At 41.8% G+C, this 20,396-nt stretch overlaps 1 protein-coding gene and 1 long non-coding RNA gene across 10 annotated transcripts in view; both read right to left on the bottom strand.

Annotated features, from left to right (window-relative positions):
- PCNX1 (pecanex 1) overlaps nucleotides 1-10,729 on the bottom strand; it is a 93,249-nt gene extending 82,520 nt beyond the window's left edge. For 4 of the 9 annotated variants that reach the window (XM_064424413.1, XM_064424414.1, XM_064424415.1 and 1 more), the window contains exon 1: nucleotides 5,820-6,165. In XM_064424413.1, the coding sequence (XP_064280483.1) occupies nucleotides 5,820-5,972 (153 nt within the window). In that variant the 5' untranslated portion in view covers nucleotides 5,973-6,165. Of the gene's footprint in view, nucleotides 1-5,819; nucleotides 6,167-10,608 lie in introns of those variants that run through there. The other 5 variants (XM_064424407.1, XM_064424409.1, XM_064424408.1 and 2 more) reach the window with 3 other exon arrangements.
- Nucleotides 8,915-10,377, bottom strand: LOC135303104 (uncharacterized). Its single transcript, XR_010364630.1, has 3 exons — nucleotides 10,021-10,377; nucleotides 9,673-9,812; nucleotides 8,915-9,166 (listed from the first exon to the last, which is right to left on the bottom strand). It is a non-coding gene; the product is annotated as an uncharacterized LOC135303104 (long non-coding RNA).
- Nucleotides 10,730-20,396: the final 9,667 nt, after the last annotated feature.

The following is a 20,396-nucleotide window of genomic DNA, read 5'->3' as shown; positions in this document are numbered from 1 at the left end:
GAGCTGGACATCATCAGGATGAACAGAGATTCACTCACCAGGCATCAGCTAAGGAGGAGAAAGAGGAAACCAAGCTACTTAAAACCAGCATCAGTAAGCAAACAGGATCCACAATGACATGGCATCCCTACAACCCCTGAAGCCACGCTAGAATGGTTTCCTCAAGAAATTAGGTGCCTCCACTTCCAAAAACTTCAGTCGGTTCCCTGCAGGCAAGGGCCAGCCTATCAACTTTGGAAAAATGCATGAACTTCCTGTACCTGCTAGGCAGTCTGCTACCCATCACACACACAGCTTCAACTTTCCTCTCCTTTAGAACACCCAGTGTTCAGAAGCCATTACCAGAAGAGTCAGACTAATGCTAGATTACAAAAGCTACAGTTACTCCATAAAAGATATGCCTGTACTTTTCTGTCTAGAGAGCTCATCAATTTCTCCCTGCTACTCCGTCAGCAGTGAGGTCACAGTATATCCAGTTTATCTTGCAAAATCTACACATCCGGTCTTTCAAAGGAAAGCTTTAAGAACAAGCACCAAAAAAAAAAAAAAAAAAAAAAAAAAAAAAAAAAAAAAAAAGAAAAAAAAAGGCAAAACACCTCATGTAACTTGCAGCAAACCTAACAGGGAATTCAAACTTTTTTCTCACTTCCTGTTTTCACAGAAAAATTATTAAAAAGCTGAGGTAACTGACTACCTTTCCTTCTTCATATTTGGAGCAGGTCCTCATCTCAGAATAGGGTATATGTTCTTGGAATAGAAGGCACTCTAGCTAGCTTAGTCTGCCATATGAACACACTTGACATCAAGTATCATGCTGTGGTGCAGCACTGCCACCCATGGCACCAGCAACTTGTCTGCAGCACAGCCTCAAGAGGAAATTTACTGCAGCTTAAGCTAAACCACTTGCAACTTCTGTTTTTCTAAGCTAAACTTAGAAGCATTCAACATAAATTTGGGGTCTTCTCCCCACAAAATAAAGCAAGTTAAAGTGAGATTACCATTTCCAACTGTGCTCAGCATGTTACCACATTTGAGCAAAGACATGTTTCTCACCAGCATCCCATGTGATACCACCTTCAAGACTGGAACACAAATTTCCCACTACATTGCATCTTAAAATCAAAATAATTCAAATACTAAAGCATTTTAATTGAGCCCAGCACACTAAAACTCTCAGGCTAGAGTTGTTACTCAACACCAGTAGGCCACAAGGCTACAGCTGCAATAATATTTCAGAGAACACCCATTTTTACTGCACATTTCTACTCACTTGCATTAGCACCAAAAGAACACATACTCCACAGCACTCATCACAACAGAAGCTCTTGTACAATATAAAGAGCTACACAGAACCATATAAAAACTGTGTGCTTTTAATTATGTTCTGTTGAAAACTTCAGTTATCTAATGACTGAACAAAACTCCTACCCAAAATGATTTCTCTGAGTCTTAAAGGTAAGCTAAGTAGTTCTCTCAAATATGGGGGGGCAGAGGGAAGGACACTGATTTTCTACCACCTTTCCCACAAGTCACTTTCCAAATTTAAATATTTCAAGTCAACAAATGCCAGATATACATATGGACAAAGGTAAGATGGTTAAGGAGGAAAGCATACTCAAGGAGGACCACCTCTTCTAAAACCTCCTAGCTCTTAGATTAGCTCACTTGTATCACAACATACCTTTTCTAAAAGAGTAGGCAGAAAAAAGTTTAAGCACTCCTAGATTCCAATGATCAAAATAGAAAAGAAACCTCCCACCATCAGTTCCAGCACTAAAATATTTCTATTCAAACTACAGAAGGTCACTGTATCTCAAATGAATGTTTCCAGGACATATGTGCCAGGAACCAGAGAAAACTTCAATGATCACAGGCTATACAACATCCTTACGAAGAAACTAATACTATATGGAGCATACCTAATCTGATTACCCAGCTTTAGCTAGGCCTCATAGATGTAACAAAAATTCCAGATTATTTTCAAAAAAGAAATGCATTACTATGAGTGTTTTTAACAGCTAAGTCTTCAAACTAGACTTCAGATTCCTACATAAAGGAGTTATCACCCAAACATTAAGGAGTAAGTCATCCAGTGAAAAGACTTGAAAGTATTTTGAACCCAGAATTTTATACTGGAAAAGAGGAAGGATCAGAAAACAACAGACATAGTTTTGTCCTTAATTCTTTTTTATGGAAAGAGCCCTTAAGAACTGCCATTATCTGGAAGAAAGTTAAGTTACAAGTTATCTAGTTTTTGACCAAAACCTCAAAGCACACAACTGAAACTTGAGTAGCCAAGAGACCACAAGTGTCTTAGAACAATATGGCATAGCAGGGATTGCTATCACAAATTGAATTTCAATTATTTAACATCTCAGTTTAAGAAACAGGACAATTTCAAAAATTTCAGTGGAAAAAACTTCCATGTGAAGCTACATTTATATGACCTACTTTTATAACTATGTACACAAGTCAGGAAATTAAGTGAACTGTTGACTAAACGAGCTCGACTTTGACAGACAAGTTCTGTAGGTACATGTGAGCCCATCACCCCAAGCAAGGTACAGTCCTGGCTCCTCTTCAGTCACTGGCAAAGTTCCACAAGTGCCAGAGCCAAGACTTCACCCCCTCATGCACACGTGGTGGGGCTGAAACAGCATTCCGACTAGGGGAAGTGCTTTGGCAGCCTCCTCTCTTTCCCCTCCCCCCTGCAACACGGATGCATCACATTGGCCTCTGCATTCAGGGTATTTTTTTCAACTCTACCACTAGATTTTACGAAGTGATTGGACGGCTTCCCCATAGAGAAAGCACACTTTCTTCTCTCGATTTCAACTTTGCATCAGAGTAAAAGCAGGGATCAGCTCTTACGATAGAAAGGCACATCAACAAGCACAGTTGAGTCTGTTACTGAATACAAGTACACAAACAGGATAGACTTAACTAGTCTAGAAAGCAGAATTTTTGTACACGTACTGCCAAGCCACAAATGCAAGAACACAGATTCAAGCTGCTTCCCTAAAGCAGGCATATCTTACCCGACCCCAGTTCCTTCATTATTTACATGTTTATTTTGCAACACTTCCAACAAGGGCAGTTTAACTGTATACACAAGAAAAAGTATCCAGATTGGCAAAATAGGTACGTTTAGGCATACATTGTACAGGGTACAACAGTCACTTGCACGTGCTTAAGCTCAGAAGGCAGATGCGGGACTAAGGAAGAAAGGCTGGTTATTGAATTCTAATGTTAGTTTTTTTAAGTAGGTCTGTACCACACATTAAATCCATCAACCCTAACAGCACGGGCATACACATACAAAGGAACACACAGATTTATGGCATTACTTGCTGACCACAATCATTACCAGATTCCATTGTGAAAATACCAGAGCAACAAAACAAATGCACAGGAAAAAAGAGCAGCAATGTTGGATGCACTAAACAAAGTCTTAAAGCAGTAAGTGCACCTAAATTCCTATATCCTGGTGCATTTTATTCCTGTTAGAGGTTAAGTAACATTTGGGGGAAAAAAGTGATTAGCCTACTGCTAAATGCATTCAGGCTTGAGAGCCAGCTACAAGCAAAGTTCTTAGGGGATACTTTTGTCTTTGCTGCTGCAAAACAACTTGGAAATAACTACAGTTATTGCTGATCCAATGCATAAAAGCAATGCTATGATCTTGTAATTCTTTACATAAGGAAGTTTTATAAGTAATATAAAACCTGTCAGCAGTCTTCCTATATACCTTGATTTTTTAAACACACAAGGTTGTCTGCCAGCAACAAGTCACTTGAAGCTAGCTTAGAAACTCCCTCCTACACACCAGTGAGCCATGCTCAGAATTCAGATTACAATTACCTAAGACTTTTAAAGCAAGTTCTGCTTATTTATGTATGTCCTACAGCAATGCAACACTTACTGCTTTTTACTCTGAAAAAGAGCTTACGAGATGCTAAAGAGCTAAGATGACCAACACAGTTCTGCCTGTTTAGTTTATGTCTAGACAACACTTACACTGTAGAGGGTGGAAAGAGGGAAAACGGCCAAATATGATTCAATCTCCTTTAACTTGTGACTAATCTCCCTACTTATTCTCAGGGAAGTTGGCACTTGTTGCATCTTCAACTTGTCCAGAGCTATGAAGCAAGAGAATTTCTCTGACCTCAACAAAACCCAAAGCAGCTTGCTGCTGTCTGTCTTTCCCCCTTACAAAGGAAAAACTGTTTAAGCAACACTGAAGCTTACACCATTGTATGGGTAACTGAAGCTTACCTACTGTTTTAAGAGCAGCAGGAGACTCAAATGCTGGCCCAGATTTACCATTTGTCAAAAGACCTAGGTGCAATATAGATCAGTCCCCTTTCAAAAGTCTCCCGTGCATGCAGGATATAGCTGTTCCTAGAGGTGTGGTCAGCCTTCTCAGCAAGGCAGTACTAATTAAACAGACTGTTCTGTCAAAACAAAAGCAGTACTTTTATTTAAAAAATTGTAAAGCTATATTTGAAACCAAAAGGTGTCTCCTCTTCCCGTACTGTGCAGAACTTTCAATAGCTACAGATTCATAGTTGTCATACAAAGTATCTGCTAAGTCAAAAGTTTTATCTAGCTGTTCTCAAGTAACTTCAGTTTTAAATGCAATTTGTCTCAAACTTTAGTTTCCCTGCCAGCAGCCCAGAAGTTTTCAAACAAAAAACGTTAGAGCTGCCTTTTTCAAGACACTGTAATACGAATTAAAAACCATAGAGTTGTAACCTCCTTTTCCACACTAGCTATTTCTTAGTATGAAGTGTCTCATACTGCAACCTCACAAATTGTTTTAATAAAGCAACTGCCTGACCTCAGAGCTCTCAATTTCTGCAACTGCACTTGCATATGATTTTATCTCCAACATTTCATTCACTAACTACATTTTCAGAAGGCAGCGTCTACTTTAGGTTGTCACAGCATCTGGCAATCTTGCAAATGATGTTCTACCTCATATGCATAAAACTGGTCAAAATACACTATTATGATACACTCTTCTATTGAAAAACCCAAAGTAAACTATTAGCGTTTCATAAGTCAAACACAGCTTACACAGGGAAAAAAGCTACTGGCCAACAGGAAACCGCCCCCTTTTCTTGTACCTGATCACACCTCTCTTCTATGTGCTCTCAAGTCCAAATGTCAAGAAAGTTTCTAGGTTTAAAGGTTAGTATTTTAACAGCTTTGACTGAAGTGTCAGACACAAAGATATATAGGACAGGAATTCTCGCAAACCAAGTGCACTGAAATCCGTACACAAACAAAAAAGCCAGACTAACTTCTTGTCGATAACACACAATCAAGATACACCGCCAGCCAACAAACCACACTACAGCCAAATAAAACTTTTAGGTTATGGAACCACATCCACCAGAATCACAGTCAGAAACCGATACTGCTGCCAGCCAGAAACACTGGCTTAATCTGACAGATCCTGCAGAAACTGCTTTTTACTGACCTACCAGGAGCTCAGCAGCGGGAGCTGCCTGAGGTATTTCCAATTTTGAAGGAAAGTAAACAGAAAAACGAAGGCAAAGTGCCAGCGCCTATAGCCCCGCCGCGCCCCGATCGCGCCCACCCACAGACGGCCAGGAAGGGGCCGACGCTGCCGCGGCCCGATGGCGGGGCCGGGGCCCGTTCCCAGCGGAGGGGGCCGGGCCGCGGGGCCGGGGCCGCTCCCGGGGCCGCGCCGCGGGCAGGGGGCGCGCGCGCGGCGGCCCCTCCCGGCCCTCCCCCACTCCGGGCCCCGCAAGGGCCGGCCGACCCCCGGCGCAGGCCGGGGCTGCGCTCACCATGTACAGGGTGAAGGGGAAGCCGAGCAGGAAGAGCCACAGGTAGAGGTGCAGCGCGTTGACCCCCGCGCCCTGGTGCGGGTCCTGGTACCAGCCGCCGCTCAGCGCCGCCCACACGCCCTGGCGCAGGATCTGCAGCACCTGGGAGCCCATGGCGGCCCCGCTCCGCCGCGCCGGCCCCGCTCTATCCGCCCTGCGAGCCCGGGCAGAGCCGCGCACCGCCCGCGCTCCGCGACAGCCGCAACCGCCGCCGCCGCCGCCCCAGCAACGCCGCCGCCATCTTATGTCCGGGCCCGGGCCGCCCGCCCGCCCCCGCGCCGCCGACGGACCGGCGGCCCTTGCGGCAGGGGACGCGCGCCGCCGCCGCCGCCGGGGGGGCAGCGCTGCGCCTGCGCGCGGCCGGCCCGCAGCCCCGCCCCCGCCTGCCCGCGCAGCGCCCCCTGGCGGCCCGGCTCGGCGCCGCCCCCAGCGCGGCTCCCGCCTGGTGCGGCTGTGTGGGACACGGGGACAGCCTGGGAAAGGGGTTGTTCGGTTAGCTTGGAAAACACTCCGGGATCGTCCAGTCCAAGCTAGGACCAAACACCACCGTATCAACCACACCATGGCACTACCGCATCCATTCTTTGCTTGAAGGCCTCTAGGCGCGGTGACTCCACCACGGCCCTGGGCACCCCATGGCAATGTCTAATTGTCCTTTCTGTGAAGAAACTCTTCCTGGTGCCCAAGCTGTACCTAAATGCTGCAGGCCTTGGCGCAGAGGCACTCCGGCTGGGTGGGACGCTGTCCCTGACACGGCATGCCATCTCCGGGCTCACCCCTAGAGAGCCTGCTCCGAGCTCCTTTCCCCCTCAAGCCTTTCTTCCCTTCTCCCAGGCCCTGGCTCCTGGCAAAGGGCTGCATCCTCTCCTTGCAGCAGGGCAGGAAGAAGTTTGTCCAGCATACACCTTTAAGGCTCCATCCAACCCTACAGCAAGGCAATAACCTCACCATTTCTCTAGCTGCCCCCACCCCTGTTTACTCTCAATACATCGTGTCCCCAAACCCTGGCATGCCTGTCTCCACTACAGGGTTTGTTGTAGGTTGCAGCACTTGAAAAGCCAGAACCATTAGGGTTTACAGAGAGAAAACAACACAGCAGGCCATGGGTGCACCACAAATCTCTCACTGATTTAAATTTTGACTTCCATATTCACCTATTTTTATATGTCATCACTTCTCGTCAGTGCTGACTTTTCAAGCTTTCCCCTTAAGCATTCCCATCCCAAAAGTCACATGTTAATTAGAAAGGGACAGATTAGGGAAAGAGTTCAGACAGTGCTCTCAAGAAGGGACGTGAGTCCTCTTCCTGCAAATGCTATGGGCTCCAGAGATGATGAGGGGACTGGAGCATCTCACCAGGAAAGGTTGAGGGAAGTGGGCCTGTTCAGCCTCAAAAAGAGATGACTGAGAGGGGACTACATCATTGTCCATAAGTGCCTGAAGGGAAAGTGTCAGAGAAAAGACCCAGGCTCTTCTGAGGTGCCAAGCAATAGGACAAGAGGCAACAAGCAGCAACGCACAGGAAGTTCCAGTGGGACACAAGGAACAACTTCTTTACTGTACAGGTCACCACACACTGGAACACACTGTCCAGAGATGTTGCAGAGGCTCCCTGATAGGTGATATTCAAGATATGTCTGGATGCAATCCTCTACCACGTGCTCTAGGAGGTCCCTGATTGAGCAGGGAGGTTGGACCAGATGACCCACTATGGGGGTCTCTTCCAACCTGACCCCTTCTGTGGCTCTGGGTCTCTACTGCAGAAAAACTGCAGGAGTGAAATAACCCAAGCACTCAGCCATGACTCATGATGAGCATGCATTTGGGCTGGTATTTTCAAGAGGCTGCATTAATTCCTCAGTCTCCACTGTCTCCCTGACAGTTAGTGAGCCAATGGCAGCATTTGGCTATTCTTGGAAAACCAGAAGACAGAAGTTACTGACTCAAAGCAAATGTATTTCATCTATTTTTTGTTTCGCCAGTGAGAAAGTAGGGAGAAGGGATGGACACAAAGTCTCAAACACAATGGCTTTTTCCCCAGTATAAAATAATAAAACTTGTAGTATAGTGCATTTTCAAATACAAAACTGGGAGCAGTATTTTACAAAAGAGCATTTTTTCACTCTGTCAAACAGGATTGAGATATTAAAGGAAATAAAGATGGGGGAAGGGAAAAAACCAACAGTGAAAAACTACTGAGGATTATCATGGATGAGGAGGGGGGGATTCCCTTTATCCTTTTGCATTAAAGCCAAGCATGACAAGCCTCACCAGTTATAGTATGCTCAGAAAAAAAAATAAAACTGTTTCAACAGCAATATTTTCCAAAATGCCATTAAAAAAATAAAATTATAAAAACAGTTGTTAAAAGATGTACTTGTTAGATTGTGTTATCCGTACACATACTTTGATACTGTGATGATCAGGATTATGAAGTGTTAGCTCTTTCAGCAGCTGTTGTATCCATGTTACATAAAAGCTGTTCACCTTCACAAAGGGAGGCAAGAGGGATAACATTCATTAATAACATGTCTGAAGGCTACAATAAATGCTTTAGAAACCTTTATGTTCCTGTTTAGGAGCCTTTGATTAAATCTAGACAGATTAGCCTCAGCATCCTAGTAATAATTCATTTTAAACAGTGCCCCTGTGTAAGAGGCTGAATGCTGTGGAAGCTGCTAGCTGTTTCCCCAGCCTCAAGTTGTTGGATCACTGGACCAGCCATGATGTTATAAAGGCTTGGGGGTATTGCATGGCTGGGGGGGTGCCAGGGTGTGGAAATTAAAAGCAAAAAATAAACAGAGGAAACAAAACATAATTAACATGTGTGTGTATATATATATATATATATATATATATATATAAAAAACACAAGTAAAATTATGGACTCAACCCTGATCCAAAACAGAATAACCTATGTTCAAATGCACATCATCATGGGAGAATCTAGTATGCAACCAGTAAAATAAGGAGATTAACACATTTGAGAGGACAATTAAGGTTTCATTGCTTAGCTATTTAAATACAGACAGACTGAAAACATTAGGACACAAGGGGGGGAATAATATTTTTTAATCCATCCATGCCCAAAGGTTAAATTGATAACAAGTTCAGTCATAGGCATCATTAACAAAGCAAGTAAAAAGAAATTATTAGCTTTCATGGGGAAACAAACAATCAACACCTAGACAGAAAGTAACAGCAGTAGATTCAATCTGTGCATGCCAATGAATCAGGAGCTAATTGTCTGCACTGTACTTTAGCCTTACAGTTTTTCTTCAGGATGGGTACAGGGAAAATTGTTTGCTCTAGAAAAAAACAGAGAGTGGGCATTAAATCAAATTATTGGAGACCAACCAATGTATGCTATTGCAAGAAGAGGAGGTTATCAAAAACAGTAATGGAACACTGAAACTTGTCACAAAAATGCTTTGACACATTGCTATTTCTAAGAATAATATTGCAGCATGCTTTGCACCATTAGAAGTACATTAATCTCTCATCTTCTCATTCAGGGAAATGAGGTGCTACACTTTCCCTCCAGACATCTTTCACAGGATACCCAAAATTATAATTTTAAATTAATTATCAGAGAATCATTAAGTTTTATGAAAACATAACCTATAATTAAGACAAGGGATGAAACAGAAAATTAAAAATAATATTTTGCGTAAATTGTACAAAACCATATTAGTGTCCAGGAAAAAAGCTTATGACTTGGAAGTTTTTGTTACAGTAATTCATTACTGTATGATACCAAACTGTGAACAGCTAATAACATAGTCAGCAGAAAACAAGAAGAGCACTGACTTACTCTCTTTACAGATCTGAGGGCTAGTACTTGTGTCTGTGCTGGGTAAAGTGTTTATTCTCAGATGAAGACTGACAATCTAGGCCTTAGTGGCTCACTACCAACTTTTATATATATCTTCCTATTGATTGTTGACTTGGGATCTGTAATGAGGCAGCAGCATTTCAACCCAAATTTTTGCATCCTGCTGACACAGACTACTCTATGTGAACTGCATACAGTATCCAAAGCAACAACTTTGGCTCAAAAAAAAACTAAACCAAAACAAAAAGAAAAAAAAAAAAAAGACAAGAAAAAGAGAGAAGTCAATTTGGTATGTAATTGATTAGGCTAGGAGAAAAGTGCACCTACTTTTTGCTTTTCTGAAGAAACAGCAGTAAAATGTATACTTGCTACTGAGGAATTAAACCTTTGTGTAATTTTATGTCTTCACTTTTTTCCCCCACCATTCCCTATAATTGTAACCAAGTTAGAAAATGTTTCATCTGAATTTGAAACATTGCTATAAAGAGCAGTGATGTGTTTTATTCACTGATGTTTTATGAGACTTAAGAAGTAAACTTATTTCCAAAGGTGAGAGAAAGCAGAAAGTCATTCTACAATAAGATTTGCTAGCCAACCTTCACTGTAAGACAGCTAATTTTCTTATAAAGCCTATCAGGAAGCTGTTCTAGGTTAACTTTTAATTACAATAGAATGGTTTTTAGCAACTACAGGACTCAACATATTGCCACATCATCAACAGCTGATGGCAGCCTGACTGCTATTTGCACAGGTTTTAAACAAACTTCTAAGCAAGAACCAGATCCCATCACAGCCCCCATTTCTAGAAGTCACAGCAGATTCAGCTTTGCACATTAAGGGATTGCTATGAAATTACTTCACAAAACCCAACCCTAGACTAGAATACAACCTTTAGAAACAACATGAAAAATACACCTGTTCTTTAGTGTTTTGGTACAGACCAGGAAGGGATTCAGTAGCAGGAAGATCCCATAGTAGGAGACATCCTGTCCACCCTGTGCTGGCAGGCTTGCCACAGGCATCCCCTCCAGCAGCCCCAGCTGTATGGCAGGCTACTCTCCACACCCACCTTTACTGCAGAGCCACACCACCAATCACACTCCCAGATCCACCTGTGCTTTCAGGCTACACCCTTCCCAGTACCTTGTAGGGAAAGCCAAACTATTCCCTCTCAGTGTGGGAGGACATCGTTTTTACTGTCACAATAGAAGAAAGGGGGGGAAAGGTTTAGGTTTGGTTTGGGGTGGTTTTTTAATTTTTTTGTTTGTTTGTTTTGTTTTTGGTTTGGGGTTTGTTTGTTTGTTTGGTTTGTTTTGTTTAGTTGGTTTTTTATTACCTTACAGTGCTACTGAGGAGATGATACTGCTGCTACTGGGTGGAGGATGCTAATTGCTCATCTGTAAACAGCTGAAATGTGGAGTCTACAGTCCTACTAATCCTGCCCTTGCAGGTCATCTCAGCTGCCTGCTGCACTTTTTGAGTATGTAAGCTCTATTAGTGCACTGTCTGAGCCCTTTGCTTTTCTCAAAACAAAAGAAGAACACCAAAGCAAGAGTCTTTCCGAATAAGAGCACTTACATAAGTTTCTTATTATCAGGGAGTGCTGAAAGGGGAAAACTGTTTAAAATAGATCCACACAGACAAAGAAGTCCCGTGACAGCTAATAAAAACAAATTCTTACCAATGTGTTGATAGCAGCTTTCTGTAAGTTGCCACTTGAACAATAGTATCTTCAATTCCATTCCTTTTATTTAATGTTAGAATTTGTATTTATGCGTTTTTCAGCTCCACACTTTTAACAGCTATGTAGGCCACAGTCTCCCTTATCCTAACTCCCTGTAGCTGCTCCAGCATGGTTGAAAAATCAATCAGAATGGCTTAATAGTCCCATAGCTGGAGAAAGAGTGGAGTTTTAACATGGATTTTCCTCCTAAAATTAGCTCTGTCAGTACTTCTTACAAGAAAATTGTAAGAGCATCATGCACTTTTATATTGAAGGACCTAATTGTGTGGATGTGTCCATACAGAAATCACAAGAAGCATCATCAATGTCCTACTGACCGTGAGGTCTCTCTGAAAAAGAAGAATTTGCTAGCACTGCTGGTACATGAATTGCCTAAAAATGCCATGGAGATGAAACATAATAAACAAGGCTAAAATTAGAATATGCAAACACTCAGCTGACAGTATTTTAGCAGCATTTATACCACATTCTTTAAAGTACAGCAGAGTGGTGCCTCACTGTAAGAGATTTCAACCAAACAATGATTCATGATGTCACTGGGATAAATTGCAATTTAAGATCTTTGCAGTTAAAACTCTCTGTCTGAAGTACAAATCTCCCATAGTATGATAATGAGCCCCCAAGAGCATCTTCTCAGTTTTGAAGGATTTTCTCTCTGTTATGGCTCGTCTTAGCCATTTTTCTAAGAAAGTTCAGCTTTTTGTATTGTCAGTCCCTGCCTAGGAAACAGTTCTGGTTTAAAGTACAGTGAAAGAGGCAGAATTACAACATATATTAAATACCTATCAATTTCAGGGTACTGAAAAGAGGCAAAAATTAGGAACTCTGAGGAGGAAATGGGGCAGAATTTAGAGAATAGTGTTAAGACACCTGGGTTGTCAGCAGGGAGCTGTGGAAATCTGTGTAATAACTAGTGGCACTGCAAGGTGAGAGTGTGGAAGTGAATATAAGTCACAATTTCATGTAATTGCATTTCTTACAAGGATTTGCCTGGAAAAATTAGTTGAGAGATCCTGCAAGTTTTAGCAGTTTCCCTAGAACTTTCTTGGATTTTAAGTTCATTTTGAATAATTAGAAAAGTAACTTCATATTTCTGTCTGATTTCAACTCCTTTGCTAAGTGTGTATGTAAGACTCCTCACTGAATACAGCCTTGTCTGAAGTGGAACATGGCAGTGACTGTGTGCTTTAGTAGGAGGTGTGAAGAATAATTTTGACATTCAAAACTATTGGAAACAGTATGTAATTCATTGCCTTGAGATGGAATGTGGCCATAGTTAACAACTTGAATTTGAGAAAAGAACTGCAGAATCTCGGTTCTAAATCCCTTTTGGAAGGTAGCATCTCTAGTCATACAGTATTTCAGTGCCAATACAGGTTGATCATGGAAGAAGTGGTGCTATTTTTTAAACAACCAAGGTTTAAATTCCCAGGGATGTTGCATGATTTATATTGGCAAGAAATCTCAGCTGCCTCACAAGATCTGCCCATTCCTGTACTCTTCTTTCTGTTCTCTGGAGGTCTCCCAGGAAAATTCTGAGCAGGTCAGACCTGCTTAGTGTAGAAGAACAGATTAAATCATGCCCTGAGGTGTTGTGAATACTCTTTTGTATTTGCTTGAATTGGCAGTGCCTGGAGGTATAGTTGACAGATTTCAGAATGTGAAAATTATTAATCAGAGGGGTGCCCCAAAACACTGCCACTGTATGGCAGAACTAAAATAACTTTCGTTGCAGCAACCCTTTAATAAGCTATTTAGAAAGAAAATCCATATAAGCTACCCAGTGAGTAACATTTGCTGTCCTAGACAATTGTTTCTTCTTCCCTAGGCCATGTTTTCTCTGAGCACAAGCTAAGAAAGCCATCATCCTACAGTTGCATTGCTTCATGAACTAAATGAAATCAAGCATAAGTACAGCAGAATGATGGAAGCCTGAAGGAGGTGTGATGAGAGCTTTCTTAGAGAGGACATATGGCCTCTAAAGAAAAGGGCCTTTGGAAGCCACTTGGAGATGACACAAGTGTTCATCAAGGAAACAGCAGCAACAAAGCTCTTCTCCTTCTTGTGCTGGGTGAATATATGTGTTACAGCCATTCAATGGGCAACTGGTTTTGGCCGACCTCCAAAAACAGCTTTCCATGTTAAACTGACGTGGGAGGAAGCTCTTAGTGTAAAAGAAACCCATAGCTATAGAGAAACACCTGTACACGTTCAACTTGTCCCTCCTTGGAGGCTCTGCCCTCAGCCAGCTCTCTGCTGTAACCCAGTAAGGCAATCCCTGTGAACAAACATCTCATGTACCTGCAGATAGACCCCTGTGCTCATGCACAGGTCTAGGTACACCACAGGTTCTGAGACAGCCTAATTTTTCATGCAAATCTTCTTTCAGCTGCATGAGTCTTCAGCCTCTTCTCACATCAGACTGGGTTTCACTTTTCCTATTTATCCTTGTGTCCATGAGGTCTGACATCAGAATTCTTTGCCACACAAGTAAAGCCTGATAATACTCATCATGATCAGTGTCACAGTAGCAACAGATTAGAGAACTATGTGCAGCCAAGAAAAGTGGACTTAGAAATAGATGAACTCTTTGCAATTCAAAGTTATCTGTTAAGTGGTACTGATAATGCATGTTGGATATATTTTTTTAATCTGGATGAAAGCAACCTGCAAAGAAGGGATCCTTAATTGCTTTGTAGAGATGTTAAAACTGTTACAAATAGAGTAATCTGCTCTGGGTCATGATGTAAATCATAGGCAAATCCAGCACATAGACCTCCTCATCCATTAAACAGAGTTAGGTTTTACATGAACATAACATCTGCACAAGCTGTCACAGCTTCTGCACAGTCAGTGATAGACAAGCGAGGTTTTTCTTGGTTTAGAGACAAGGCAGTGGAACGAAAGTAAGGCTATTCTTTCCCCTATACATATTTATCCCATAAAAGTGTTCCCAAGCTCGTATCAGAAGCAGATAATGACCAGCACAGAAGTGGTGAAGTTCACAGGTCAGAGAATTGCAGGTGGATGAATTCCAGCTGTCAGCCACTCTAAAGGGTTTTCTACAAACACTGCTCATTTGTTCATCCCTTCTGTGGAAAAACCCACAGGATACTCTCTGAGAAGGTGAAAGCCTTTGAAGAGTTTCTTCCTGATCTTTTGCTTAGAAATTAGAGAATTTACCCATCATGTAACAGCCTGTAAATCCCTTACGGCAGATCCTTGGGAATTCTCAGGCATCCAGAGATGCTTGTATTTCCCAACACCACTTGCATGGGTGCCTTGTGCAGCTGCTGTGCTCTTCACTCCGGAACACTGTCCATATTAATAGCACTAGTCCTGGTGCATTCTTTATTGGTCTGCAGCATGGAAAGATATATTCAATCCTTTGGGAAATGTTTGATGGATTAAGCAATGAAAAATGATCAGGGAGAAAACTATTAGAAAGCAAAAACATTAGTTGTAGGTGTAGGATGCTGATAATAGTTGTATATTTCTGACCACACCTGCCAGGGAAACGTATAACCTTCAGTTTTTCATAGGCCTTTCCAGAACAGTGGTGACTGCAAAATGGTCTGGAAACACTTTTCTGGAGGTAAACAATGGAAATGATCTAACATTAAAAATAACTCTAAAGGCAAAAAAAAAAATCAGCAACTGCTTTGAAACAAAGGAAGGGCGGAGTAAGCAACCCTTTTGGAGAGACTTATGCTCTGTTTTGTGCTGCTTTCAGAACCCAGAAATATCAATGAAGGTTGTGTCAGAAATCTGTAAGCCATATGCCTATAGCTGTTATATACAGTGTTCTAAATGTTATAGAAATTAGGGCTCCTGTTACAGCATCCCTATTACAACCTATTACAAAATTTACAGCAGCTAAAATTAGTTTTGCAGTAATTTATCTTTTTGCCATTGTTTCGGCATGTGCTGTGACATGAAAAGGGGAAGTTTTGTTACAAAAAATATTTTAACCACAAAGAGATATTTTGCAGTAGAACAAGTGTTCCAAAGATTTAATTCACTATTGAGCATTACATAAATCATAGGAAAAACAGTTTCACTGTGGTAACAAGAGAATTAAGTACAGGTAGCTAAGTAATTTAACTCTTGGGCTGCATTTTGAATTTTTTCACAGTTAGCTTGTAGCAATACAACAAAATACTTTCTTGTAAATCTTTAAATGACATATGATGGAAAACAAGTAAAACATTTTAGAATTTTTAAAAATCAAAGCTTCAGGTGTAATTTTGAAAGTTCTAGATTGAAAAGCATCTTTATTCACAACTGTTACTTCTACTGACATCAGGAAAACTGTGCATCTCTCTGTTTTTCTTTTAATGCAGAAAGTGCCTAGGATCTGAATCTTATAAGTAAAGAGTTCAGAACTTATAATTATCCGGTTTTTCACTGGCTTCCCTTCTGCCTTACGTCTTAGAACTGATCTAAACAACACATACTTTCTCAAAAATACTTCTGTGTGACTGGCAGGCCTGGTAGGAGCTTCTGTCAGATGCTATTCTCACTAGCTAATTTCATCTCCTGGTTCTGTGTACCTCATCATATCACAAATTTTGAGACAAGTGATTAAATTGTCAGATTTGCTCATAAATACAACTATGAAGGACTGAGTTTAATGGAGTGATAGATGAATATCAGCTCCAGGCTAGAAATGTTTAGAAGGAAGGGGACTGATGTCTCCAGAAAATCCATCAAATTCAATTAGCTAGAATGACCTTCAAAGAAATTCAGTAGAAAGCGGCTGCACACTCTGCATGTGTGGCCTTGTGTAGTTTTAGGAAAAGGAGAGATTTCATTACTGAAATCTTGTATTTTATCTTTTCCCCACCAATGAGATAGCAATGGCTGTTGTGTTTGTGACCCATCTTTCTTTCTAACACTTTCTATACAATATAATGGATAGAAGTGAGCTGAGAATTAGTCAGTCTTTGAGTGTACAAACCTGAACACCTGTCACGTTCTCTGAATCCATCAGTAGCAGAGCTGAGGAAAAAGACAGAAGTCCTAGATGTGCATGTACAGCTACAATTGAATTAAGACTATTCAAAACTCAAGTGAAAGTTAGTTAACCTGCCTTACCTCCTGCAGAGTTTTTAAGAAAAGGAAACAAGATTATATCCAAAATGCATATGTTTATTTCTTTCCTCTCACTCTTACATGACTTTTAGGATTTGTAATGGCAATCCTAAAATCCACAGAAGGTTAAAAGGGATAAGCTAGAGAACAGAACAGAACTGAAATCAACCTGTTTCTGAGCATAAAAGACCTTCTTTGAGGGTGAAGCCGGAGAAAAATATAATAAGAGCAGTATGAAGCATGGACCATAAAAAGAGGTCTTCCAAAGACAAAATGGGTGTTTAGGGGAACCTGTGGACCTAAATTTTCCAGACTACCTTGTGGACCTAGGTGGGCCTGGTGGTGTTATTTGTAATAAAATGAAGGTATGGAGAGTTGATGCTTCTACTGAAGACAACTGTGATATGGTTTCTCATATATGCTGGGGGATTACTTGATACAGTTCTATTTTCAGTGCTGTACCTCTGGCAAGGCTTACTGGTTGTGGGATGTAAGCAGGGCCTGGCAAATTCCCTCCTGGATGGTGCTAACTTCACCAGATGAAGTGCTCATGAGCGGGATGACTCACACTACCGCATTTCTTCACTATTACGCAACTTGCTTTTTTTCCCACAGTAAGGTTTTCTTCTACAATTTTTTTCTGCGATTTTTTTCCCCTTTCAGTAAAAGCGCCTGCCTTTATCATGATTTCACCCTGAAACAGGCAAGGGAATTCAGTAATGCAGCCTGGCATGGTGTCAAAAGTCCATTTTCTCAAGAGGAACAGGAAAAAGGTAATAATGGTTTGAGAAACTGGAAAACAAATACGTCCCATGCAGACTACAATTGGTTCATCTAAATGAACAAAAACAATGAGCTCTGAGCGCTGAGGAAACAGCGCAAGGCTCCAGCAGGGCCAAGAATAGAGGGGCCGAGGATCCCTCGGTTGTTGGGCGCGGCGCGGCGCGGCGGGGGCGCTGCGGGGCGGGCGGAGCGCGGGCTGCCGGCGCCCCCCGCAGGGCTCCGCGGGCTGCACCGCCACACTTCAGGTCCTGCCGGCAGCCGAGCAGGACGAGTTATGGACAAGCGATGTATACGTGCAAAAATCCTGTCGTTCATACGCTAACCGGCTCTTTTAGCAGCATAATTGGAAGGGGAATTACCGACAGCACGAGAAAGAAGGCGGCAGGTATCCTTCGTAAGCCGGTTATGTTTATGTTACATTTTGAAAACTGCTCAGGTGCCAATTAGACTCAATGACACTGACCAGTCTGTAGTCCGGGACTGAACTGGCTAGGCTCCCCCCGTGAATCACTTTTCCCTTGTCCTACAAAAGCCTCAGCTGCACAGTGAACTGTGCAGTGCCTTGGTGGTGTGCACGACCAAGCCCACTAATTAAGACCACCAATGTGAGGAAGACAATAATGTAAAGAGATAACACAAATTAATTCTGGACTGTAAAGGCAGAGTTCCTGACATGGTTTCAACGCTATAACATGAAATTCCTGCTCAGTGCATGTCTGTGGCTGTCTGTGGATCTGGGGCTGCCAGTACTGAGAGATAGCATCACAATAAAAACATGATGTGTCTCTCTGCCCACACTTAACTAAAAGATCAAAACAGACTTAGGTCTATTTTCATGTAAGTATGAGGAAATCTCCTTCTAGTTGCCTTATGAAATAGAATGGATACAGTATCATATCTGAGCTTAGTCACCAGGCAAAGAGGAGACACTGTAAGGAAAAATCAAGTCAGAAAATTTTCCAGTAGTCATCCATTTTTTTTAAAGAGGCTCCTCTAACTAATTATGCTAAGGATTTAAACTGGGATCATAAATAAAAGGACACAGCAGGCAAATGTCACCTGTTATCTCAAGACAATGTGTCAAAAAAATGACAATGAAGACTGAGACAGAAGAGAAGGCTGGAGGTGGACCTTATTGCAGCCTTCCAGTACATAAAGGGGGCTCCAGGAGAGTTGCAGAGGGTCAATTGACAAGGGCAAGTAGTGGTAGGACAAGGAGTAATGGCTTTAAAATGACAAAGGGTATGTCTAGATTAGATATTAAGAAGAAATTCTTTAGTAGGAATTTCCTAGGAAGGTGAGGGTGGTTAGACACTAGAACAGGTTGCTCAGGAAAGCTGTGGCTGCTCCATCCCTGGAACGGTTAAGCACCAGGTTGGATGCGGCTCTGAGTCATCTGTCTAGTGAAAGGTGTCCCTACCATTGGGACAGGGGGTTGCAACAAGGCAGGGGGTTGAAACGAGAGTATCTTTAAAGTCTCTTCCAACCCAATGCTATTATATAATTCTATGATAATTACTACTGCAATGACCTAGTTGGTCTTATTTTACATTGAGGTTTATTATTCTGGATAGTAAGTTAGCTCAGAAAATACAAATTTGGGGGAAAAAAAATCAGCCTCAATCGACAAAAGGATTATGCTACTCCAAATGAAAAGGTTATCTATTCTATGTCCATAACTTTATAATGGCAGATTTAGCAGAGTGATGATTTGAGTATGAGGCTATGATTTGCCTATGAATGCTGTTATCTAATGAATGTTGTGTTTTTGTACATTTAGAAATGAAGTTTGCATCTGTATGGTTTGAACTCAGATGCTTCATTTTTTGTGTTGTCTTTCTGAAGCTATTCAAGGGTAGCTTTGGCGATCTGAAAACTGTCCCAAAGGCTTTGTTTGACAAACTTAAAACCTAAACAAAATACCTTGTTTACCTTCTTGGTTTTGTTATTTCCAAACAAAATCTCACTTGCCCTCACAAAGAAGGAGACTTGGTCGTTGCATGGGCAGAGGGCCTTGAATGGGAGACAAGGTGCCAGAGGCAGAGCAGGGTGCTCTGAGTGAGTGCTGCACCATATGCTGGCCATGACACTGCAGGGTAGTCTGCTGCTGCTTTATTTTTCACATGAAAACAAAGATCAAGGCTATCAGCACATATAAAGATTTCAGAAACCTCAAAAGTTTTCTGTAGCATCTCTCCTGAGTTCTGGTGAGAGCATTTGCATTGCGCTAATCACAGTTCTGCAAATAAGTTCAATATTTGTTCCACACATTTGCGAAACTGTGGCACAATGTTGCCAGTGTGGCAGCATGGTTCTGATATTCCCTTACAGGAGCAGCAACTCAGTCTATGACTAATCAAACAAGAGCTGTATGTGTGGCTTGGATTGAGGTGATACACAGTGTGCAAATGTTAATCATTACTAAGCCAAAGTTAACCATTATTTCTGTTAGGTGTATATCTTCTAGTGAGACAGAAATCTCACTTGAAAGTGTTCCTTTGTTATGTTTTTCTTAGAGGGATGCAGATGTATGAATGATTCATGTTGCATGTGAAATTATGCTGTGACCTATAATAGCCATTGCTCTATTTTGTTATGAAACCAGATCCAAACTAAATTTAAAATCCAAGTCTGTCTGTAAAATCTACTGCAAGTTTCCAGATTTTGGCCCAGTATTCCCACTCTCCAGTGTTTTTATCTTTTATTTTTCCAGGTCATCTGTTTTATGGAGAAAGAACATATAGCCATCTGGGAGATTAGCATATATATTTTATGAAGCAGAGTAGAGCTCTCTCTTCACTGACTCAGATGCTCAAGACCCAGATTTGCAGCCTGCCTCCTAGCTAGCACAGCACGGTTCATAAAGCTTCTGTTGCCAGTGGCTTACCCCTCTCCCCCTCATCAAGTCAAGAACAAACCTACACTAAAGTGATGTTGGAAAAGCAGTACTGTTCTAAAGTGGGGAAAAAAACCCAATCTAGCTTTACAGCCATGTTGAGAGGCAATTTTTAATGATAAAAAAATCCATTTGTCAGTAAAGCTTACATTGTTTGAGTAGAAATTATCAGCAATTGATCAAACA

The sequence above is a fragment of the Passer domesticus genome, chromosome 6 (genome assembly GCF_036417665.1).
Source record: "Passer domesticus isolate bPasDom1 chromosome 6, bPasDom1.hap1, whole genome shotgun sequence".
Classification (NCBI taxonomy): Eukaryota; Metazoa; Chordata; class Aves; order Passeriformes; family Passeridae; genus Passer; species Passer domesticus.
Note: the sequence above shows the minus strand (reverse complement) of the source record. Positions and strands in the feature narration are given on the sequence as shown.